General features: G+C 34.7%; 2 protein-coding genes across 4 annotated transcripts; one reads left to right on the top strand and one right to left on the bottom strand.

The window, feature by feature from the left end:
- The first annotated feature begins 706 nt into the window (after window positions 1-706).
- Window positions 707-21,316, top strand: LOC128683588 (glycine receptor subunit alpha-2-like). Of its 3 annotated transcripts, none has more exons than XM_053769369.2 (10): window positions 707-970; window positions 8,925-8,992; window positions 10,103-10,170; window positions 10,937-11,157; window positions 12,252-12,334; window positions 13,822-13,953; window positions 15,190-15,388; window positions 15,678-15,882; window positions 16,159-16,269; window positions 18,265-21,316. In XM_053769369.2, the coding sequence occupies exons 1-10, from the start codon at window positions 879-881 to the stop codon at window positions 18,490-18,492; spliced, it is 1,407 nt and encodes a 468-aa protein (XP_053625344.1). In that variant the 5' UTR covers window positions 707-878; the 3' UTR covers window positions 18,493-21,316. The 3 variants fall into 3 exon arrangements, with proteins under 3 accessions (XP_053625344.1, XP_053625345.1, XP_053625342.1); XM_053769370.2 differs by having other exon boundaries at window positions 709-970; window positions 8,929-8,992; window positions 13,822-13,980; XM_053769367.2 differs by having other exon boundaries at window positions 709-970; window positions 13,822-13,980.
- LOC128683590 (uncharacterized protein) lies at window positions 21,307-24,391 on the bottom strand. The gene is made up of 5 exons (XM_053769375.1): window positions 23,942-24,391; window positions 23,557-23,602; window positions 23,022-23,103; window positions 22,449-22,673; window positions 21,307-21,840 (listed from the first exon to the last, which is right to left on the bottom strand). The coding sequence occupies exons 1-5, from the start codon at window positions 24,174-24,176 to the stop codon at window positions 21,646-21,648; spliced, it is 783 nt and encodes a 260-aa protein (XP_053625350.1). The 5' UTR covers window positions 24,177-24,391; the 3' UTR covers window positions 21,307-21,645.
- Window positions 24,392-25,305: the final 914 nt, after the last annotated feature.

Below are 25,305 nucleotides of genomic sequence, written 5' to 3'. Positions count from 1 at the left end.
GCATCTTAACCAGTGGACTGCCACCGCTCCAAACACTATAATACTTCGAGATATACAGAACATCATCTATATTATGATGTATTTATTACCTGGTTTGGTAAATAGTGAGAAAATAAAAAACTAATACTAAGTGATTCAGAGGAAATCTCAACACGCAATCGACAAATATTATTGCCATTATATTTGGCACAACAAAATTCTTGGTTCATATGGGTTCATACTTTTATATTTTCTTGTATCTTCCATTCAGTAATCCTATTATCTAGGAAAATATATTACATTAGTATTTATTCTTTAAATGACCTTCCAAATAGAGGTATAGATAGAAAAAAAGGTACCTTCTATATCGCTGAATGTCACCACAAATATTAAAAACTTGTTAGTATAATCGCCTTTGTTTATTTGAGTTACAACCTAGTAGATTTGCAAAAGTCAGTCTAACTATTGGGCACGGCAGACTTCGTCGTCACGCGAGCTAACGTTCAACCCGCCCAGAGACTCGCATTATATCTGCTAAATACCGCCTAATTAATTTTCTATATGAAAAACTTCGTTATTTTTTTTTAAAGTGTCGTTCAATTGAAGTGTTACGAACTATTTGAACACATGATACTTAAGGTTAATCCGCTTGCCGCTAGTTTCGTAGCCCCGGTACGTCACAGGGTGAGATCGGAAGCGAAGGTTGCGCCCGTGACCGCGCCCGCCCGCTTCGGCCGCAGCTCAGTCTCGCGCCGCGCTCGCTGCTTCTCGGTCCTCGACCCAGGTCGAAGGTGCTAGTGATAGTGATGTGCCTCCCTAGCTGACGATGTGCAAGCCGTGTTTAGTGTGTGCATACCCGAGCGGCCACGAGCGGCCCCGCCCCACGCGACCGTAGCGTCATGTGGAATACCTTCCTTATACTGTCCGGACTCATCGCCCTCGGCGGTGGGGCCTCCTTCAACTCCCACAAGGAAATCCTGGAGTGTGCAAGGTTCGTCACCTGGACGTCCAGACTAGCGTGTGATTTGCAGTTATAAATGAATTAATAGCGTCGCGAATCGTGCTGGGACCTCGAATGAGCTACAAAAATAATTTAGATGGGCACGCGAGACAGCCGCTGTGCGGCCGCGTTGCCGCGATAACATTCACCTTGTTTAGTGTCCTGTTTATTTTGGTGGAATGATATTTTATTTTAGAATAATATTTTCGTCCGTTTATTACATAATTCAAAAGAGATTTATTTTTAAATAAGTACAATTACTTATGTACAAATAAATCTCTTTTGAATTACATTTGTCAATAAACGGATGAAAATATATAACAACTAGACGTTGCCTGGGGCTTCGCTCCCGCGGGAATTTTGAGATAAAATATAGCCTATAACAATTTTGGATAATGTTTCTTTCTAATGGTGAAAGAATTTTTGAAACCGGTTCGGTAGTTTCGGAGATTTCCCGCCTCAAACATACAAAGTCACAAACGCATTCCTCTTTGTAATAATAGTATAGAAGGCAAATTTTATTTCTATTGAGAAATAAAAGAAGCCTTCGCCTTCAAGTCCGGCTTTTACTTTTTTTGTAATAAAGTAGATTAAATAAAAGTAAAAAAAAAAGAATAATATATCGGCTGATATATAAGGATGTCAATTAAAAATAAACGCATGCTATCTGAGTATTCGCCAAGACGGGCAGCGCACGAGTCGCCCTCGACGCGGCTTTGCCAAAACTCCTTGTTGACATAAACATCCGATACTAAGTATTCAATTCGCTTTAGTATTTAACTGTAATAATAAACAAATAAAATTTTATTGAAAACATCGAATTAATACACCCTCGCAGATATATCCAGATCAGGATCTTAAAGACAAAAAGTGAATAGACATTTTTGAGATTGCGTGTAACACCTAGACCACAACTTTGCTTTCTATCAGGCTAGACTGAGATCATCGTACTCAAATTATTAAAAATTGAATTTCCCTCTCTCTCTCTTTAATGAAAAGAAACCATATGTGAAATATACTAAATGTTGGCAATTTTGTGCTATCATAAATTGGCAAGGACCTAAGTTTATCTGCTACGGATGCTAGCTGGTTCAATGGTTGTCCATAGCTGTTTAATGAGAAAACGTAGCAAGTATGGGAAATTACAATTAAGGGTGGTATTTCAAACAAATTTTTAATGTTATTTATAATAATTAATTTCAAAAATGAACTCTTATGCAAGTTGTTCACAACTCATTGTAAGTGAGTTGTGCAGCCAGGAATGGGCCCAGACGTGGGAACTCCTCAATGGTTTACTACAAGTACATAATTTTTTTGTTACACATTGTATGGAATAAGATCTCTCTGACAACAGTAAAAGTTGTTGTGCGTGTATCAAAAATGTTTTTATAAAAAACATATTAATAATAACGATAGGTACCTTCTTAATTCAATTCATGCACGAATAGAAATACGAGATTATTTATTTCAAATAAGTAGACGAGAAACTACAATCCCCTTGACTCATAGCGACATGACTGTTATTTAAAATCACGACTGATTATCAACCTGTCACGCACAACATCCATCAAGTCATATACTACGCCCCGAGGCTTCGCACCCGTGGGAATTTCAGGATAAAAAGAACGCTATGTGTTATTCTAGGTTATATTCTACCCGTGTACCAAATTTCATAAAAATCCGTCCAAAATGTACTCATTTTGCGTGATCTTTCTTTAACAAATACACATACATACATCCTCACAAACTCGCTTACTATATTATATTATTAGTAGGATAGAATTAGTAGGATTTTATGGTAGTCCTATAGTTAGAATCCAAGAACAGCCATAATTAGGTGTATTACTGCGTAGGAAGTTTATAGGAAAATTGTGCATTTAATGTAAACGTGTAAATGAACAAACATAGAATTTCAGTGACCTAAAGACAACAATAGATTTAACAGAAGCGCCAAGCCAATTTTAAACCTGTTTACCACTATTTGCGTCACTAATAACCCAAATATAACCCTATGGCCATGCAGTAACTGTGACAGCTGAAATAGAAACTTGAGCTAAATACTATTAGCTGCATAAATGCGTCTGTCGTGTCCATTGCATAATTAGATTGTCTGTGACGCGCATATTAGGTTGATTGTAATAAACTAACAACCCCACAACGTTACTCACTATCAAATGTGGACAAACGTTTCAAGTTTAAAATAACTTGCAGTTTTACTCTTTAAAAGTAAACATTGTTATTTGCTAATTTTGTTAATTTTGTTAACTCACATCTGACATGTAAATACGGCTGTAGAACACTACCCAAAGACAGAGAATTCTGGACACAAACGGCGTGTGTGGATTCATTAAGATGTAGCTAATCTATAAAGTTTTAGTAAATCTTTGCATGTAATGTGACGTTCGGGTAATTTATGATACCAGCCTCACGGACAGAATTTGTTAGGTTCGCATGTATTTATTCTATTCATGCAGGTCCAGAAAGACTTTTTGTGATTTTCATGAGTTTTAACTTTTAGATGAATAAACTAAAAACACTAATATAAAAAAAGCAGTTGAAGATAAATGGTGGCCCGTTCCTAAACCCTAATTAGCCTATAATTTAATTACAACAATTACAAAAAACTTATTCATTACTTTACTTGGTTTACTTAATAAAGCGTTAAAAATAAATAACCGATCAGTAAACCTCCTATCCTATGCGCGTGTAAATCCCACAATATCCAATTACATAAACTGGTAAGGAAAAACAACAATACAAACATATCAGTGACAAAAACCGGACTTTAGACGATTGTGGCCGATAAACGAAATTATAATTTGCAAACTTCATTCGTGACTCATTTAGGGTTCCTTTTTTTAAAGAGAATATATATAGAATCAGACCGTGGCATTTAGGGCATAAAACATTACTTGCCTATTTGTTAACTCAGTAAGAAGGAAACGGATATCCATAATGAATATTATAAAATACATAGCTGAATATATTCTAAACGTTAAGAGGATTGGAATTTTATTATAGAAAACTTTAACTAAACTGTTGTCATCATCTTTATAGCCCTACAATTGTCCATAAGCCTCCTATCTAGTATACCATCCTCATGTGTCATATTTTTCCTATTATAGAATAATATTTTTTCAAAAATAATAATAAAAAAATATGCCTGAAATTGTGTACTATCAATTTCAGGCATATTTTTTTACAATATAAATAAGGAACCCCCAATTCACGCGTAATACTCGCACTTGTCTAATGATTGTAATATTATCATACGACACTAGTGCCGGACGTGACTATAATGACATGCAATTCTTCAACAATATCACGGATACCTCAAATAATACATAGCTGTCGTACACTTGAGATGAAAAAAACAGCTATTTCGAACATTAGACGTATGCAAGTAATCATAATTCAAAATAGAGTTATTATTCACATATTTCATTTAAGTATAGGGAACTTGGTAATTGATGTGTAAATACGGTGACTGTGTATGCAGAAAAAGTGTTTTTCACTTCTCATGCTCGTAAATCATGATTCTAATATTATTGGATGTAAGCCGCCTAAAATTAGAATTTAAGTTTTAGACCATAAAATAAAATCTTCGAATCTTAGATTTTAAGTTTTAGAGCATAAAATAAAAATAATTTCATATTTGCTCAAGAGCTTAAAATAAAATCTCATACAAAAGTCTAGAGCAAAAGCAGCTAAAAAGTAAAGCATATGATTATTGTCAGTAATATATAATTATTGTCAGTTTCCTCGCAAACAAAGTGATAATCAGAGTACACACCCCGATCGTAAGTTGTCATTTCACCCTCGGCGTGCCTATATAACTCTCCCTGAAATACTGTGATTCGTGTGGATGTAAGCGCGCTTCGCAAACCGGTCTACCCTCGCCTTTTTTTTCTCTTTTTTTTTTATAGAGGGTTTTACAATCTTGGTGTATAATGCTACCTACTATTACTTTCATCGAAATTGGATTACTTCAGTTAAGATATCAAAAGTAGAACTAACACAATACCATTGAACTGATAACCTCGTTTTTGGCAGTCGATTATAAAATTTGAATTCCAAATTGGAATAAAACAACAGTTTCTCTTTCCTTTGAATATTATTTAAAGAGAGTAGAGTAATTTGGTGTCGAAATCTCCAAGTTAGCGTTAGCGTTTCGGCTGGACTAAATTTTTGAGGACCAATAGACGCCACTGACACAGCATTATCTAAAGTCTAATCTATAGTCTAATAGGAATGCGAAGTATAATCATGTACCTATGCAAAGTGCAAATTATTAATTACAAGTCAACATACTAATCGTACTCCGGGGCGTCACAGCCACGCCAGAACACGTTCAAATGAGAGAGAGAGTAGATATTTTGGAGTATGTCGAAGTGATCTGTAAGTCAGACAAACTGCCTGGACGAAAGCCAAGCAAGACACACGTGGAACTCATCACGTTTGCGCTTGCGCCGGTTGCTGGTACAGTTTGAATGTCCTTAGGCATCTATAAAATGAACATGTAATTATGCAAAGGATAATTTGTTTATTTAATCATATTGCATTTATCCTATCCTACTGTTATTAACAAATACGAAGGAAAGTTTGTTAGTTACCTGTTTACGCTCTATCTAATCAACCAATTACTACAAAATAAACACATGTGGCCCTTGAAATTAAGAAACTGACATAATTGATAACAAACTTGGTTCTGCAGCAAATAAAAAGAATATAGAATATACACACTTACACAAAGCTCAATAAATATGGAAGTTTAGATAGATGTGTACATTGTACCATTGTACTCTAAGTATTTCTTTTCCGTTTTAGCCGCACGTGTACAAGAAGTATGAAAAATCGCTGCGACCAACTCACCACTAGATTGCGTGCTGTGTTTCTTCCGCTGAATGAGCATATTTCTTTATTTATTCCTTTGTAAACCACACGAAATAAATGTTTTCATTGCTCCAAATTGCCTTCTTTTTATAAACAGGTACATTCATTATCACATATTTTTGGGGGGAAGCGTGGATTCCAAAAAGAAAAACTAATTTTCACTTTTTCTTCTCATCCTCACAGGGTTCATCTACACACCAATTATTTTAACTAAAATCAAATTTATAGTAATCTTCGAAATAATAATACGATGGACGTTGTATTTTTTATGAACAATCAGATGACGAATTGCCCTCAGTAAAATCTTTTATCTCTTGTTTTTTTGTAACAAATGTATGTATAGGGGCGGATAGCATACTTAATATCATGTAGTAAATAAAATAAATAACGTATTTTCCAGGAAAAGCAGTCCTAATTACTCTATGAAAAAATCAAGGTGCACTGATGGCCTACAACGATAATAAATTATATTATTCCTCGTCTTTTGACGAAGCTGGTAGACGCGATACTTTCGTCAGCAACCACGTCGCATCTAAATAACACTATCACGAAACGTCTGGATTTCATTCACTGACACGTGATTATGTGGATTTAGCCTACCTTTCATTCGTAAATAAATAATAAAAAATCCAAAGTGACCGATGGAATCAAAACAAAATCAAACGTTTTCAGTGAGTCTTCAGTCGTTGATTCCATAAAAACCTATCTAATGAAATATGGAGTCATTGATTATTAATTTAAATTAAAAAAAAAAAACCACCATACCAAGGCCTGTAAAGCTACGGAGAGTGAGCTAAGGATACGAAGAGTCTGTGGCGAGTTTTTCATGGGTTTCCCTTTATTAGACACTGACTTGTGCAATTACTATTTCTATCAACTCTTATGCCGGCTATACACTATCCACACAGACAGATACAGACGCGAATGAGCATATATTGCGTAGTTGCTGTGTGAGCTTTTTTACCATAAGGAAAAACCAGCAATGTATGTCGAAACCGCTAAAGCCGGCATTACACGGTGGATTGTAAAATCCGCAACATGGCCAACTAGTCCCAACCACTAATAGTGGCGAGTTTGTTCCGCCACATCGTAAAGTAACACGCGTGTTGGCCGCCACATGTTGGTCACAAATCTTGTAATTGCTTTAAGTTAATTTGAAATTAATGTTCGATTCGCGCAAGAACCATAACGACTGCAATACTTTGTTAAAACCTACTCATAATGGCTCAAAGTTACTTTGTCCCAGATGTTAGTGGTTGCTTTGTAGAAAGCTTTTTTTCAGTTTTAAAGCATATACAATTTAAAATATGTTTTCTTGTAAATATACATAGTGAATTAATTTCAAGTGCACAATATATACGTACAGTCAATCAGAATCAAATCACAAATATGTTCTCATTGGTCAGTCGCGCTGCATCGTCCTCCGTCTCGTTGATATTCGTCGACGGACCCACCCAGAAGAACGTAATATTTGTATGAAGTTTCGACGTACATCAACGAATGTCAGAGTCAAACCTATAGAAGACGTACTGCGTAGTCACAACGGAACAAGACTGAGCAATGGGAACACGCACTAATATATGTAAACTTCTAAATCAGCATATTTCTTAAAAAATATTATTATGACAAATCAAGAAAATAAAGAAAAATAACAACGAAATTAACATGGTTTCATCCTATAACACAACTACTAGTGTCCAGCAGATATTTCCAGTATTAACTGGACTTTCAAGAGATAAAGGTATAAAAAGATTAAGCACATGAAGAGTTCTAGCTCCTAATCCATTCAAAGTGATGTAACCTCACCTTCTACTAATTGTATTATCGCTCAAGAATACCTGACATCCGGCTGTGAGCTGAACTCAGCGATATAATGTATAATCTCATTATTTGATCCTCACGCCTCACTTTTAATTTGATCATCATATTTTATTTTTATTCTAAATGTTTCATCATTACAACCTTTATCCCTAAATATATGTAAAACAATGTCCTCAGCCGCGTCTCTTACTTCAAAAATAATGAAATTCTGTGCAAACTTGCAACCAGTATTTCACCCTTATAACTATAATATGTAATTAATAATATTTATCTATGATTTTAATTGAGTTGTAGATTCGTCTGCCGAGTTACTCAGAATTTTTTATTTCTCCTTAGAAACTAACACGAATTTTAACATAAGTAAGGAAATCTTTCCTTGGTATTTGTTTTTTTATATTCTGAACTTTCTTTTAATCTTGTAATACACCTTATTCTCAACATTTTCCGAGCAAACATGAGATATGACGCGTACGCGGGCAGTACTAATACGGTGGATTAAGGACAATTAACTGAAGTAGATACCCACTGTTTACACAAACACATTGTGAGCGGTGTAAAATAAGCAATTCCTTGTTAAATAGTACATTACAATACAAGCGGAGAAATTATGGGACGCGTAGATTTTTATTTTCAAAGAAATTCAAAGAGTGATTCATATTTTCGAGCCAAACGAAAGCTATGTATGTAAAATATCTATTGTGCGTTTATCATAAGACATTATATTTAATAAAGTTAACCATCATTATCAATTTAGCCCGTACTTCATCCATCTTTGAAGATAGGCCTTTTCCATGACTCCCTATCTCTAGCCTTCCTCGTCCAGTAATGACCGACATGCTTCCGGATATCGTACACCCATCTTTCTGCTGGAAAAGAAAGAAAGAAAAAGCTTTATTCGACAAAAAAAGATAAAGTTACAGTTTTACATTTGTTATACATGTACCAACTATATCTATGCCGAAAAGTATCCCAGCTCAGCTTTGTGCCATGACTGGAAGCCATAACGCTGATTTTCAGTTGGTACCTACATAAGAATAAGTAGGTATAATAAAAATATACATAAAAAAGTTGACTTAGCAAAAAAAACAAATTAAAAACATTATGTGGTTTGTGGGTAGGTATACAATATATAAAATCTACACAAAACGACAACCTCTTCCTCTGGTGGTATCTCTAGTTCCCCATTCATAAAGTAAATAAGGGTGTCTAATGAATGTCAACTTTCTTTCAGCCAGATCCTGTACATGGACCAGCACGCGTACCAGATTCCAACCAACTATAACAGAAACATTCCACCCGGTAAGTTACTACTTTTTCGTTTAAAATGTGTAAGATTTATTTTCGCCATTTATCGGGTAATATTAGATGTATGTAGTTGTAATCAATGGAGCTCACTCCTCTCCACATTATATAAATTACCATCATACGCCTAGTAATAACTATCCACTTAGGCCCGGATGTTATTCAGCAGAAACCCGCCATCACCGCTTTGACGTTCAGACGATCATTAGTCAAACTGGAATTTGTGCTCTTTAATTGTTGCTATCGCAGCTAAAAATAAAGATATTTTTAATTAATCAGCTTTACTAAAAATACTATCTTGCCCTGTAACAGACATCGTAAATTCAAAATAACAAAGTTTGTTTATGAAAACACACATGATGGGTCGGCGACATAATAAAAGTTGCGGGTTTCGCAAGTTACACTTACAAGTTTGATTTATTCACAACTGAAAGAGACCGTGATTGGAAATGTTCTTGAGAAAGACCGAAGGTATGGAACTTAAAAAATCGAATATCAGTTATCAAAACCAATTTAGGTGACCCATATCCTGCAGCAGCCGTAAATTGGCTATAGCTGTTATAAGCTCAGTTTATGCGTGTCATTGTAGCTGTGATTTGTAGCCCGTTTGACGAATGTGTACGGGACGGCATCGGCAGATGCTGACACCAATTCTACACTGCGAACACCATAGATAATAGAATAATGTGCGGACACACACGATCACATTTAGGGCCTAAACATCTTCATTAAGTCTTAGTTCAAATAACTGTTGTGTAAATTTCATTTTCAATAAACTTTCGCCTGTTTGAATAATACATGAGATGATATCTCTAATTTTTTTCACAAAAAAAATTGCTAGGTTCCGTTTATGCAATTATACCTCAAGTGTCATTCTCTCGTGTGCCGTTTAAACAGGTGCTCAAAGTGGAATACGTTTTCATATTGTGTTTATTACTTATTATTCTAAGTATAGCTACGTAAAGACGGGCAAGATATAAGAATCCAGTGGGTCGATGTAACCGGCGATATCGCCGACAGCCATAAACTCACTGATTAGTATTATTTTGCTACAGTTTATGATAATTCCACAAAATATTATATCTGTAATTTTTCCTATTGTTTCAGGCAAAAACACCACTGTGTACATAGGAGTTAATGTTAATAGAGTGTCAGGAGTCGACGAGAACAGAGAAGTAGGTACATTGATTTTATATAGGTACATGACAGGAAAAAATATGTAAATACGAGATCGTGAATCCATTTTTTTTTATCATGTAATTGATGCCGTTGTTCTACGGCGCGGCGTCCGGAATCTCAGATCCGTTAGCCAGAAAAATATCGGACCGAAGAAGGTGCTTTTCACGAACTAAAATAAATATTCCTTTGTAACATTAACACAGAAACTAATATTAATACAATGTAATGTCTCAAATGGTACAAACTACGACAACAGGTACACAAAACACTCGTCTTGGCAAGTCACTATGCTTCGATACTTCGATGTATTATAGAGATGTTAACAACAGTTTTACAACCGTCAAATACTAGCCTCGCTCGCGGATTTATCGGTATTACGTGGACTGTTATGACTTATCCGTATTGTAATAATACTAAATCTGCTTAGGTGTACTCTTCGCTGGTGGTTTAGGCTATATTTGTAATGCACAAGTTTATACATGAAGGGATCTCTCTATTTTAGTATAATATTATGAATTAGAATTCTACCAACTACATGCAAGTCTATTTTAAAATAGATGTACATTCATCACATATTTGAAATTATATCTACCGCCTACCAGCAAAAGAAAATCAGAAAGCACCAGCTGCCTCTCCTTCCGCGCAGGTAGTAAAAGACAATCAAGGGAAAAGGGTTATTATTTTTGAGATTCTTTTCACTTTACTTTATATTGATCATTGCTTTTTAATAACAATTAAATATAATAATCAACGATATTCCAGGAAATAACACTAGACGTGTTTCTACAAGCGTCATGGGAGGACTCCCGCCTGCACGTGCCCCCGGGCATGACGCTGATCGATCTCCCTTGGGAGTTCCGCCAGCTCATCTGGACCCCAGACCTGTACATCTACCAGCTACAGTCCATGAAAATCCTATCAGTCTTCAACGACATGGCCTCGCTGAGGCTCTACTCCAATGGCACCGTCTCAGTCAGTATTGGGTTCGTTTATTCAAATATATTTTAACTAGCCATCACGTCGTCAAGGATGATATGCGTGCCAATGGTCTGTTAACTAAGGACGCCGAAAACCGCGCGTAGTGGTGAAGAACAAATATGTAAAATTCGTTATTTTCATATGAGTTAGTTTTATAATTATTTCTTAACTGTCTTTTGCCCTCAGCTTCACCCGCGTCTATTTCGCGCATCCGCTCTTAACTTCTTATTGTCGATATCTCGAGATCTAAGCACCGTATTGCGATGAAACCTATACCAGATTTTAAGTTAGACCTATGTTCAGATGTTTTGTTTTGATGTGATGTTTTTGTTTGATGTTCGGCTATACAACTGTAAAAACCATATGAAATCAAACCAGTAGCTTTTTCGTGATGCGTGAACAAACATACAGACAGACAAAATTTTAAAAAAGAAATTGTTTTGGCTTATGTTATTCCCATAAAGACCCATAAATATTTTTCTTTAATATCTATCTCTTATATGTAGATAATCTGCACTATATTGTAATTAGGAAATATTTGTAAATTTTAAACCTTATATTATCATTCCTGAGTGTTATATATTGACAAAAATTGGTAACATTTTATCCCAACATTCCCATGGAAGCAAGCCCCCACTTAGTTTAATTTACTTTTATATTTTTAAATTTAACCAATCAAGGTATATTCGTGTGTGTTCAAAATAAATAAATACTCTAGTATATTCTATCCAACGTATAAATTCAAAACTCCAATAAAATAATAGTCACGATTGACGATAAACATCGTAATTTTATGCTACTTTAGAATATAAATAAGTGCAACAGGAAATCGTAAGATGGCTTCAATATTTTAGCAAATCTTATGATTCGAAAACCATCTATATGCATAGAATTAGTAGGTAGGTACTGTGTCTATATTTTGTTTTCTACGCCACTTTATTTTTTCACTCGTTTATAATATGTTTTGTCACATTGAAACTGTTGTCAGCATGACAAAACACACATAAACGAATCATGGAATCAGTAGATACTCCGCGGAGTACCTACTAATTCCATGAAACATGCAGATTCTTGATTGTCAGATTTTCTGTGTTTTCAGGGCAACAATCACGATAAAATGCGAGATGGATTTCGTCCTATATCCGCTGGATGTGCAAAACTGTGCGATCGATTTTAGTAGTTGTAAGTTATATTATGTATTTTTTATGTTAAACACTGGTTGATTTTTATTGAACAGAGATTGAACTGGTTGATTTTTATAGATACAGGGTGGCTTTTTAAATAGGAGCACAATTTTCAGAGTAGATTTGGATGATGAAATAGAGGTATCTAAAGAAATTTATAGCGAATTACGACGATTTTTTTTGCTCTCATATACCAATGGATCACATAGTGTGAAATATCAAAAATGTATGTTTCCATTTCACTATTTATTTTTTTACTTTGTAGTATGGCACATATGATTGTGATATGACTGGTTTTTAAAAGGCCCACCCTACACATATATAGGTTATACTATACATATAGTAAATGACCAAAGTTAAAACGAGAGGGTGAGACATAATACCTACAGCCGGTGATTAATTCATTACATACATGTATGTTAACTGGGTTCATTAATTTGTATAATTTCATTTTTAATGAGTTTCGGACTACCTTCAGCTCTCACCATCATTTGTTGTTTTATAGCCTATTATACCACTAGATAACTATCTTATACAATAATATATTTTAAAATTGACTTCAATGGACCATCAATGTTCTGTTCCAATGCCACTGCCGTACTTTATTTTTATTCTTGGAGTTAATTCCAATTAAACATTCCTGTTTAATTTCTGAGTTTATCTATTTAAAAAAGACTGAGATTAAAAACTCATAAATTAAACACGAAACATAACATCTAGGTAGAAAGAAAAACTGCGTAAAATAAATTAAATATATACGATAAGTATCATTACTTAATTTTCTGAAAAGAAACAAACTTGAGACCCTCTTTTAATTATTAATTAACTCCTTGTAATTGACACAAACATTTGTAAATAATTACAAGAATGTTTTATTTAAAAAAGATTAACATACTTGGTTGTTTGTTATAGCTTTGTAGTACAAAAAATAAGTCCATAAATAAAAACGAATACAAGAAAAATACATGTAATTGTTTAAAATCTTTATCGCAGCATTTTTAAAGAGAATTTATAGAGAATTCAAATAGATATGAATAATAATCAAACAACAATAAAATTAGCTTTAATAAACTATAGAAACTTCTATACAGACTTATGCTTTTCATACTGAAGGTCTGTCGTAGCTTCGTGTTCTTGCCGTAGCTTGTTCGTAGCTAGTGCTACGTATTAAGCTACGACATCGTAGTGCCTCTACAAAATCGATCAATTCACGTAATATTGTTATTGTACGTGTGATGTTGATGTTGGTTATTCGTGTACTCATGCTAGTGTATTCTGGGGACTTCCCCAGATAATTCAAGAATACTAATGAATGATCTGGGGAAGTCCTCAGACCAAGTACTATCATCCTACGTTGCTACGTACCCAGTTAATATGGTATCGTGTGCTTTATGATTTAGATCTTTGAGTTATACTTGGACACAAGCCGGGACGTAGCGGCGGACAATAGAGATGACAACTCCATAGTAATGACAATGTTTATAGACAAATACACAACAGAAGACATCCGCTTCGAGTGGCGGGAAGTGGCGGCGTGGCGGGGGCTGGGCAGCGGCCCCGGGCAGCGCAGCGAGTTCCGCCTCCCCAAATACGTCGTCACCTTCGTCACGGACAAAAGTAAACATATTCGCACTTATGGTGAAGGTAAATGTATATTTATTGCTTTGCGCTTAAGTTTGCGCCTGTACTGGTACCGCTAATGCTGCCGGCATGCGCCCGCATGGCTTGGCGCGGATGTGATAGTCATATTTTTATTCAAATGTATTCAAAAGGTCAAAACAATAATCTATTTTAAATTTTCGCGCTATAAGTACATAATTAATTACGTATAACATTGAAACCTCAGTAACAATATAGACAAAAGATTCACTGAAAATTGTGATTTATTTTACAGCAATGAAAACGATTATTTCCGACTGATTTGGATTCGAACGTCCAAAATGTTATTAACAATTATATATATATATATATATATATATATATATATATATATATATATATATATATATATATATATATATATATATATATATATATATAATATTCTTTCTGTCCATAAATACAAGTATGTAGAGAGTATAATTTACGCAAAATATACTTTCATCTATCATAAATATAATTATGTTTGTGTTGTATTATAAATGCATAAGTAAATAAAAACAGCACTAATTTACTGTGCGGACTATTTTCGATGTCATTGGGAGATTTATTTGTACTTATGAAAGACGGCGGACAATAATTTATTTTCAAGACTCATTTGAACGTTTAGGTACACCTTTTGTTGTTCTTAGAATCAAACGTTGGTTAAAATAATGGTGCGTTTTTAAAATATAGTACATAATATGAGTGTTTCTATCATTTATTAGTACTCCTTCACATCCGTGCCTAGCGACTCCATGTATGTATAATACTTACTATGTATGTTATTATATGTTGTAGATACCTATGTGTGGCATGATTTCATATAGAATTACAATGCAATGAATTAACTACATCATGTAGCTCACAAAAATTAAGTAGATAGAATTAAAACATCTATTTCTATGATACCAATTAACAAATATGTTTATACTCACTTTTATGTATTTTTTTTGTTTCATGTAATTAGTGATATTAATAGTTTGAAGAATTTGTGCAATTTCATAGTAACTAATACTATGAGTGCAATTGAAAAAGTCCTTTAGCTTACATTTAGCACTTTATTTTTTTTTTAATGTATAATAATTATTACTTTCGTCAGCAATAAAAACTAAAGGAATCAAAAATACAGTATGTAATGAAAACAGCAAATATCATGTATTTTTATTTTTTATTTATATTATTTTCTTTATATATACAATTCCATGCTCATAGGCGACCACTCCGCCGCCCGTCTCCAAATCAAGCTATCCAGGGAGCTGAGGAGCTACCTCCTGGAGAGCTACCTACCTTCGACCCTGTTCGTCATCATCTCGTGGGGCAGCTTCTGTGTAATCCCGGAGATAGTGCCCGGGCGAATGGTGTTGCTGGTCACTACGCTGCTGTCTCTTGTAACCATGTTCGATACAGTTAGGTAGGTCTCGTGATGCAAGCTCAGCCATCATCTTTTTTGTTATTAATGATAGGAATCACAGAAACAAAGAATCTGTTCTTTCTTAACAAGGTAATTTTGTCATGTAGGTGCTAAATTAATTAAAATAACATAAATTTGTCACAAATTTCATTGTAAAACTTGATGTTTTCTTTTTTTGCTCTTGCAAAATCTATTTGCTTATTTAGCTTAATGGGTATCAGTAATTTAGATCCCAAAATCATCATCATTTTGCTGTCAAAAAATATAATTTCCCTAAAATGTCTTCCAGCACAAATTCGCCCGACGCCCTCGAGCTGAAATGCATCGAGGTGTGGCTGATATGGTGCACCATCTTCGTGTTCCTCGCGCTCATGGAGTACTTCGTGGTTCTGTTCGGGATCCGCTACGACAAGAGTTGGTGCCAGCGGCGACAGGAACTGCGCAGGGCCGCCTCCGCCGTCCAGCTCGCGCCGCAGCTGCAGACCAATCACCAGGTTACTTTTTATTCTTCTGGTTTACTCAGAAACAGGCATGCGGTACAACTGATTGCCCACCACGACGCTTGCAATAAACGAATTAATAAACCAATTCACGTCTTTTTTCAAGAACTCCAATTTGTAGTCTGTAGAAAACCATGACAGGAAGTTTGTTCCAAACAATACGTGAGAAATCCTCTTGAAATGCACTGGGTGTGTCAATTTGAGTTCACCATGTGACACACAATATACTAACAAATTGCTTAATGGAATAAAAAAATTGCATTTTTTCAGAGATTAAGTACTCCAGTGACAGGGACGCCCCAAGGACCAGTGTTCACGCCTCAACTGAGCGTCGAAGACGAGGGTCTTAAGCAGCAATTCTCTCATCAAACTATACAAAGGGTAAATATGATCTATTCATATTAGATTCTAGTTTCTTATATTTGTTGTATGTGATTGCTGTTAAATCTAATCATGGCGCCAGCAGTTACTAATTTTGGATTTCAGCTCGGCTGCACTATCGCAAGAAGCATCGTGATATATGTGGTGATATGATTTCTTTTGCTCGCTATGAAAATTCTTTGATATGCGAAATAGTTTGCTAATTCATTCGTGCCACCCCAAATGCTTCGTTGTAACTCTAAGTTTATCCCTACAGCGCGTTACAGGTTGTCCTCATTGAGACAAAGCGATGTGTCAAATGTATGGATGTATATTACAGTGTCATATACCTTATAGATACAGCCTTATATATCCATACATTTTATGTTTTCACGTCGCGTCGCTTCGCGCCGCCTTGTCATAATGAGGACGCGAGATTAGGTTGATGCCACGTAGTAATGCGATAGTGTAGCCACAGGAGAGAAATCTAATCATATTAAGACGGTGTTGTTTTTAACGGCATAGAAAAATTACATGTCTATTAACACGTACTGTTCGAATAGTGTTTGAAATTGTTAAACAATACCTCCAATTTTTAGTCATCCCGATCGGGAAAAAGGAATTGGAGGCAAAATAAGGTTGGATGTGAAACAAGCTCAGTTAGCAAGGTAAAGACGAATTTAAAGTGCACTGTGTGATAGAGCTACTCGAACATTGGTAGATGTGTATTTTATTATTCGCATTAAATATGTTTTATTTAAGTAATCTTCATCAAACTCCGGCGACTCGACAAAATTTATATTCGAATATGAATTTGCGCCGTCTCAATTTGCGTACTAAATTATTAATCTGGCCGCCTCGGGAGGCAGCCACATGAGGTACATCTTCGCTCAGTCAGCTTTTTCCAGAAATTCCAATAGGTAGGCCTTGCGAAGAGGATTTTTAGAATTTTTGTCCAACTATCCCTTCACATACACGACGTTTCAGAAATCCCCATTTCTGAATTGCTTTTTCCAGAATTCCCTTTACAAGATTTCCTGCGAAGGGAGTTTGGAGATTTTAAAAAAGCCATCCAGATAATTGGACAAAAATTCCAAAAAATACCCCTTCGCAGAGATAGTCTAGGGGGATATCAGGAATAAGCCTATAGGAGGAGGGAGGATGTACCTCACGTGATTGGCTCGCGAGGCTGCTCGCTCAGGGAGAACGCGGAAACTGATGAATTAAAATGGCGGGAATCTATAATGGTATTTGTTATGGATAATGTTGTGCCGCCGGCAGGAGAATAAAATGGTAAATATAGACATAGAAATCCACACAAAATTTTATTACTTTTTCTACATAACGTTTGTAAATAATAAAAATTGGTAGTAAGTAGTACGTTTTAATGGACACAAATTGTCACTGACACTGCTAAAACGTTGGTTAAAATAAAACTGTTGTAATCACTGTTTTCACGAGCGTTATGTGTTGTTAAACCCTTATTAATTAGACCTTTTCTTATAAATTATCTAAGTGCTTGAAATGTCTTCTAGAAACAAAGTGAAACGTGTTTGCACAGCTTTTAGCGCATGTTTGCTAATCTGTGCGTGTAGTTGATGTTTGTAATGAAGCTCGGTTATTTTAAGCTCACTCAACATTAGTTACAACTCTTAGGACACAAAGTATACAACGGCCGATCGACGGTGGCATTATGGCAGGGCGGGGAGACGACCTAGGAACCAAAAGCATAGTATAGTTGAACATCATGCGCAAATTGGGGGGCAATCCGCTTCCTTCGTGTCGGTGCTATCTTTGTAGCCATAGGTTTAGAATACTTAAAATGTATAATCAAGACTATTTGAAGAGTCAGTGAAGTGTCTCTAAATACAACAGTAATCGGGGAACTTTGTCATTTTTGTTAAAACTCCCGCTAAACTACATGTTTCAATGGTGTCTCAACTGATTTTTTACAAGGGCATAAAAACATTTAAGCCTTTCGATTTTCGGCCGCTAATAAGTTATGCGAACGACCAGGACTCACCGATGCTGGAGGCGATGGCCATGCAGTCGCAGTCGTCGCAGCCGAGCACGCTGCGCGCGCGGCTCAGCTCCGCGCTGGAGCGCGCGGTCATGTTCTGCGGCGCGCAGCACGGCGCGCTCGACCGCTTCGCCCTCATGCTGTTCCCTCTCAGCTTCCTGATCTTCAATATTATTTACTGGACAGCATACCTATATGAGGCGCATCAGAGAAACAATAAGTGAAGTGAATTTACGTATGTGATCATTGTGCCTGCGAAGACTATTTACGTGTAAATATTAGGGAAATTTGCTAGTCTCCTTACATCTGTGACCCTATTTGAACTTTTCTGATTAACTTTAGTATAAATCATATATTTATGATTGGCGTATGGTGAATCACAATGTTTGCTGTATGAATTACTTAGGTATTGATTACCTAAATATGTCAGTGTGACGTTAAACAAAGGTTAAGCAATATCGTCTGTAAGTACATAATTATATTTAGGTACAGCGAAAATAGACATATCTTCATCCATGATGATAGCTTGGACCAAGAATCCCTTGAACTACTTACCTAATATAAAAATGATCATACTTATGAAATAGGTTTCTATTCCTATTTAATAACTAAATTAAGTTTTGAAAGGCTTCATTTAATTTTATAAAAAAATATAATTACATACTTGAGTGGTGTGGTGTATATATATAATGTATTTATATCGAATTTTGAAAAATTCCTAGATCATTTGCTTCGTAAATAGCTATATTATTTGTTTCTGTATTAGTAAGCTTACTATTTTTATTCGATAGATACTTATATTATTCAGTGTAAAAGTAAGTAGGTACCTAAGTCCAATCTTGGAACATTATTTTTGATCAAACATTGATTACATTGATTAATACACTTAAGATTATCTTACAAACTATTGTTTATGATAGCTGGGGTAATGTACACTGATATTATGGTGGCTGACTGATGATAGTGTCGCGAAAAATGGAATGCATATCTATACCCAGTAGCGGGTTGATGTGGGAAAAATACAGATAATATTGAATATTTCTATCTCATGTGGCTACGCTATGCCCGTGTCTATAATTTTCTTTATCTTCGAGGAAAACAAATATTATTTTTTTCTTAAAACTAGTGGAAACAGGATGATAAATATGCGCGCTACCATATATATAAGAAATGTTCTTACCTATATCTGCGAGCGCCAGAATAATCAAATAAGTATTACACCCCCTTAGTGTAAGTTCTGTCTAAGCATGAAATACGTTATGCCGGCTATACACTATCGGAAAACAGTTCGCCAAACTTCGGCGGATTCGACACATTTTGCTGGCTTTTCATTTAATACAAACTACGCAATGTTTATTCATTGATGTCAGCATCTGTCCTAGTGGACAGCGTATAGCGATAGTGTATAGCGGGCATTAGAAACATGAACATTACACCACTACAACATAGTGCTCAGCTTTTATTGCTACGCGCTTGATGTTTCACTTGAAATTAAATATTGCCTTACTTACTGTTACATATTGTTACTATTAAATGAAATACCTTATATATTTTGGAAACCCTTCCGTCCTCGCCGTTGGTCAATCCAAATATGAAATATTATTAGTATTGTTGAAAATATAATATTAATAATTTAAGTATACAAATGTAGGTAACTAACTAAAATAGGTATTAATAATAATAACGAGAAAATAAGTCAGGGTTACATTGTAATAATATAATATTCGTATGGATTCAAATTGTGTCCGTGAAGAATCAGGTTAAACACCATCTAGTCATAATTTTTTGAGACTACCTACCTAAATACATAGGTACCTAGGTACTTAATTTTAGATTGTAACTATTAAAATAACTAGAAGTATTACAACAATTTTTCGTCCAATTTTATAAAGAAGCACAATTAATATTAGATTGCACAAATTACACCATTGAACAAAAGGTCGGTTAAGAACCTCATTCGTTAACGCTAGGTACTGGCGGCTTCTACATAGGTACTAGCAAAGATTTTGGATCCTTATCCAAAATCTTTTGGGTACTAGGAACTTAAATACAAAATGTCTGCTTCAATTGGACCAAAATATATTTTTGCTATATCTTTCAAATAAATTATTATGATTTATGCGACTATATCATATGCTTTTAATTATTCGCGGACGCGATCCAAAATCTTGCCATAGTATAAGTACATAAATCATCGATATGTGATGTATCGATATAGGTACCTATCCTGCCTATATACATCGATGATATCTGATAAAATCGTGATTTTATGACAAGTTCAAGAGAGATCAAAACATCAATTGTGCGTCATTAGTGATACAATAAGTTACAAAGTGTTCAATGATTCATAATCTTTATTTCGTAAGAGATAACTATTAAAAATGTTAGATTACGAAGCGCTTTTCTGTAAAAACTGACGTAGGTATTAAGTTCGTATAGTCGACAGCACATCAACCTACACAAATTCGCCGTTATTACAGTTACATAATATTGTAAGAAAGGTATGGATTTGAAATTGAATGGGAAAATAAGTAGGGAAAGGCCGAAGAAGAGATGGATTGAGTGCATTAGGCAGGATATGGCTAAAAAGGGAGTAACAGATCGGTTAACACCAGATAGGGAGAAGTGGAGCCTGACATGCTGTACCGACCCCACATAAAGTGGGATAAGGGTAGCCTGATGATACCGTTACATAATGGACCGTGCAGGGTACCATGACGTGTGGTTGACTGTACGTCTAATCTAAATATTTTATTTTTGTAAGACGATCTCTAACAAGTTGTTAGATTTGTTCCATTATTTTACTTATTTTAATACTAGTATGATCACTTCTCATATCGATATCAACTTCTTGTATTGGATTCGAACTTTGTGCCTTACAGTCCTTGCTGCAAGTTCTTTAGGTAGAATGCTTATGATCCCATATGTTACTTCGTATTTAAACATACTTAAGGACAGTATTACTTTAATACTTTCGAATTTTAGACAATATGTAATAATGAATAAGTGAATGAAAACAATATAAATAAAAGACACTATTTTAAACCATTAAACAAGGGTATTATTTATTTCTACAACAAGTATATGTACACTATCTACAATAAAAGCTAATAACTTTCACATAGGTAAGTATTTCAAAAGAAAATAAAGAAAATATTTGATAAACCTGATTCATAAAAACATCAACAGCATGTCAACCCTATGCAGTAAAATTTGTAATATTGCAAAGTGGAATAGGAGATTTATTTTTTTATGAATAAAATGGTAAATTAACAAACAATATCTACATAATTATATGCAATATCTACATATATCCCTTTAATTTTATCACTTCTCTTTTCTTTTATACCTATGCCTCTATTTTCTTTTATATGTCTCTATTCATAGCCATAATATGCTGCTTCTTTGAATGCCCTCAACATATCATCAGAATTCCGTCTTATTCTCCTGCCAATGGGCTCCAAATCAGCATAACATTTAGGAAATACTTTTTCAATAATATCAACAGCTTCCCTCTTTCCAATCTGTCTAACAGCAAGTATTGAATACAGTGCTTTAGTTTTCACACAGTCCTGAAACACAAATTCAAACTTTAAATTAAAACCACATTACTATAATATGTTTACCACATACCAAAATGGTAAAAATAAAAAAAAATCAAAAATAAGTAATTAAAAACATTTTATTGTATTGAAAATATAACATTTAACTCTTCATTGCATCAAAGAAAGCATGGATTTAGTATGTATGTATGTACAGAGTATCTACTATTTCCATGAAAGAAAGACATTCATAGATGAAATTAAAGAGAAGGCAAAGGTTGTATCATATAGGAAGGTGGTCATTCCATTTCCAATGCTACCACAGCCAATTTTCTAAAGTTTTGTTTTTTAATTAGTATCATTAAAAAATTAAAAATAAATGTCAGTCCAATCTCCCTCTATATAATATAGGATTTAAATAGGACCCTATTATAAATAAATATAATAGGATGTAGTACAGAGTAGAATGGAAAATACACCATCAACAAGAACCTCATTCTTAAATTTATTGATAATGATGATGAGGAAAATATTCTAATTGATAAGATTTGTTCATTCGTTCCATATGAAAATAATTGACATTATAAACTAGTCTAAAAGAACTCTAAGATTAATGAGAATATTGTGTGTATACATACTTGGTGTGCCTTTTTAATTTTTGTCCAAGATGCGTCTCCCTGAGACCAGGCGCTTGTAAATGAACAATGTGTTAGATTAGCTGCTCTGATCTCTGTGCAGGCCAGATGCTCCATGTTCTTGAAGTCCAGTTGATTCCGGCAATAATCAAACATATGAATCATTTCGTGGGCCAACACACCTTGCACCATACCCTGTCTGGTGGAGACATTTTGGCACACTACTATCTATAATTCAAAAATACATAGTCACAAATACATGTATGCAGTATAGAAAAATAAATTGTATTTGTTAATTTTTATACATGATTGAAGAAGTATAATTTCAATTGCTTCTCTTGCAATATAGTCTACTAAATGTTGCCCAGGGCTTCGCTCCCATGGGAATTTTGAGATAAAATATAGCCTATAGCAATCTTGGATAATGTACCTTTCTAGTGGTGAAAGCATTTTTGAAATTGGTTTGGTAGTTTGGAGATTACCCGACTCAAACGTACAAACTCACAAACGCTTACATCTTTATAATAATAGTATAGATAAGAGAGACCAGATGGAAATATAAAAAAGCCAACTCACTTGATTTAATTCTGGATCATATCCTCCACTAACTGAATAGTCACAAACTTCACAGGATATGTGCCTTCGGATATCAATAGGACTGAAAAAAATTAAATAACCAAAATTGAATTTTGTTCTTCTAAAACAATGGTCTTGATTGCTGTGAGTGATCACTCATATTTAGACAATTCGACCAAATAGTGTATTGAAGCTCCATTTTTACCAACTGAAAAATTTATGCAGTTTTCTTTTTCTATGATGAAAGTATCCACCTACATTTTTTAAATGTGTGAACATTGATATTATATGTTGCAATAATTGGGATTTAAATATTATTATGGTATTATGTTTGTATGGGAAATCCAAGGCTATGAGGCCATGTAAGATCTCACATACCTCAAGATTGCATAGTACCAAGTGAATTTGATCATTCAACCAACTGTAACAGCTATAACCATTGCTGTAACATACTAAAACTCCATGCAAGTATGTAAAAATCATACATAGAAAGTAAATTAAAAATGTACAAATAAACTGTGAAATTAAAACTTACCAACCAGAGCTTTTTAAAGCAGCCATCATCACTTTTACTATAGAACCTGAAATTAGGAAATTTATTTAATCTTAAAATTGAATATGGTTGAAATATACATGCACTGTATTGCCAGTTTATCAATTTCTTTTATTTAGAAAAAACTATTATAGTTTTCCTGTATACAATGTACCACATTTTGGTGTGATTGTTGTGCCATAGCCATGAGTATGACTAGGAACACACAAGGATAAGAGAGTGAGCTGGAATCTACAGAAACGGACAGATTATAAGATATATACGATTAAACCCGCACTTTGAGGACGCCAATCAAAATCCTAGTCAATTATGCCACCACTGCTTCTCTAATACTACTAGTAATAAAAATAAAACTAGGTATACTTACTATTCTTCACGCAGTCATAAACATGTTTCTCACATTTTAATTTTTCAATATTTTCTTTACCTTCCCTACCCAACACGACATTGCCCAGTTTAGGCTTGAACGTGCCTCTCCTTTCAGGATATAAATCATAACCCCAAGGCTCCTCTTTGTGTTTCTCAATATTATTATTTTCGGCACTATTATTTGCATTTGCTTCTTTAGAAGTCTTAATATTATCGTTTTTACTTTCAGACATTCTTTACCACTGGACTGGTATAAATAGGTTATGTCACTAAAAGATTATTTTAAAAAGTACGTATACTAAAATTAGGCTCAAAATTATGTGCTTCGTCGGATTGGTTTTTATGTAGGTAGGAACATGTATTTTATTTTAAAGCATAACTGAATTTTTAATTGTTCGATAATATCATGTACAAAAATTAAACCATTCTATAGTCCGAAATTCAAACTTTTTGACATTGACATTTAATTTGATTTTTTTTTTACTGCGTGACATCTTTTACAAAGGCAAAAGCTTAGCTAGGTACATTAACCATGGAATTAATACCTAGGTACTCCAACGAAGTACTTACTAAATCCAGGACATTAACATACTACTATTCTACAATTTATGCTATAGATAGGTAGTTGTAAACGCTATCGTTAGTCCAATCAAAGTAAAATAAAGTAGGTACCTACTAATCCTAGCTATAGGAAAAGCTGTTACTAACAAATTATGGAGAAATCTATTAAATATTTCAATACATTTTATTAAGCGCTATTCACACATTTCCGGGTCAGGCAGCTTACCACCACCTTTTATAGCAGGATCTGCTCTTTCATAGGTACCATGACAATAAAATTTTCGTACCATGACAATATAATACATTAACATGGGCTATCCGTGTTGTGTGTGTGTGTGTGTGTGTGTGTTCCCGTCAGGGACTCGTCACCCGTATTCACACGTATCAGGGAAATCGGTGTAATCTGTTTCTTTGATACGCATACAACTCGATGTCCTTATTTACTTAAAATCGGATAGCACCGTCAGATCGTCCATGCTCCACAGAGTGCTCCGGGACACTGACCATCCGGATGCGCTGGATGCACCTGTAGCTGTGTGTACGAGTTCGCACAGGTCGTACGTAACCGATTTTTTGCCGTCCCTGACGGAACCCGAACATGTGTAGATAGCACTTTATTAATAAAGTTCCGGAATTTATTGCCCTGCGACATTACTGTAAAATGGGGTCATTAAGAATCAAGGTCTGAATAGGGACAAAATGGTTTAAAGTATTGGAGGTGGAATAAAAAAATAGCAACCTCCCAGTTATTGCAAATATTTACTAAATCAAGTAGAATATCAAATCTCTAAAATGGCAACT

This window comes from Plodia interpunctella, chromosome 3 (genome assembly GCF_027563975.2).
Source record: "Plodia interpunctella isolate USDA-ARS_2022_Savannah chromosome 3, ilPloInte3.2, whole genome shotgun sequence".
Lineage (NCBI taxonomy): Eukaryota > Metazoa > Arthropoda > Insecta > Lepidoptera > Pyralidae > Plodia > Plodia interpunctella.
The sequence above is the reverse complement of the archived record's forward strand: the minus strand, read 5'-3'. Positions and strand labels throughout refer to the sequence as shown.

Excerpts from the sequence above, each read along its gene's own strand:
- LOC128683588 (XM_053769367.2), top strand. The coding sequence starts at position 879 with ATGTGGAATACCTTCCTTATACTGTCCGGACTCATCGCCCTCGGCGGT. Across the intron at positions 12,335-13,821 it reads TGCGATCGATTTTAGTAGTT|ACAAATACACAACAGAAGAC; the intron begins GTAAGTTATATT and ends CAATGTTTATAG. Across the intron at positions 13,981-15,189 it reads TATTCGCACTTATGGTGAAG|GCGACCACTCCGCCGCCCGT; the intron begins GTAAATGTATAT and ends CCATGCTCATAG.
- LOC128683590 (XM_053769375.1), bottom strand. The coding sequence starts at position 24,176 with ATGTCTGAAAGTAAAAACGATAATATTAAGACTTCTAAAGAAGCAAAT. Across the intron at positions 23,104-23,556 it reads GCTTTAAAAAGCTCTGGTTG|TCCTATTGATATCCGAAGGC; the intron begins GTAAGTTTTAAT and ends AATTTTTTTCAG. Across the intron at positions 22,674-23,021 it reads ATGATCCAGAATTAAATCAA|ATAGTAGTGTGCCAAAATGT; the intron begins GTGAGTTGGCTT and ends TTTGAATTATAG.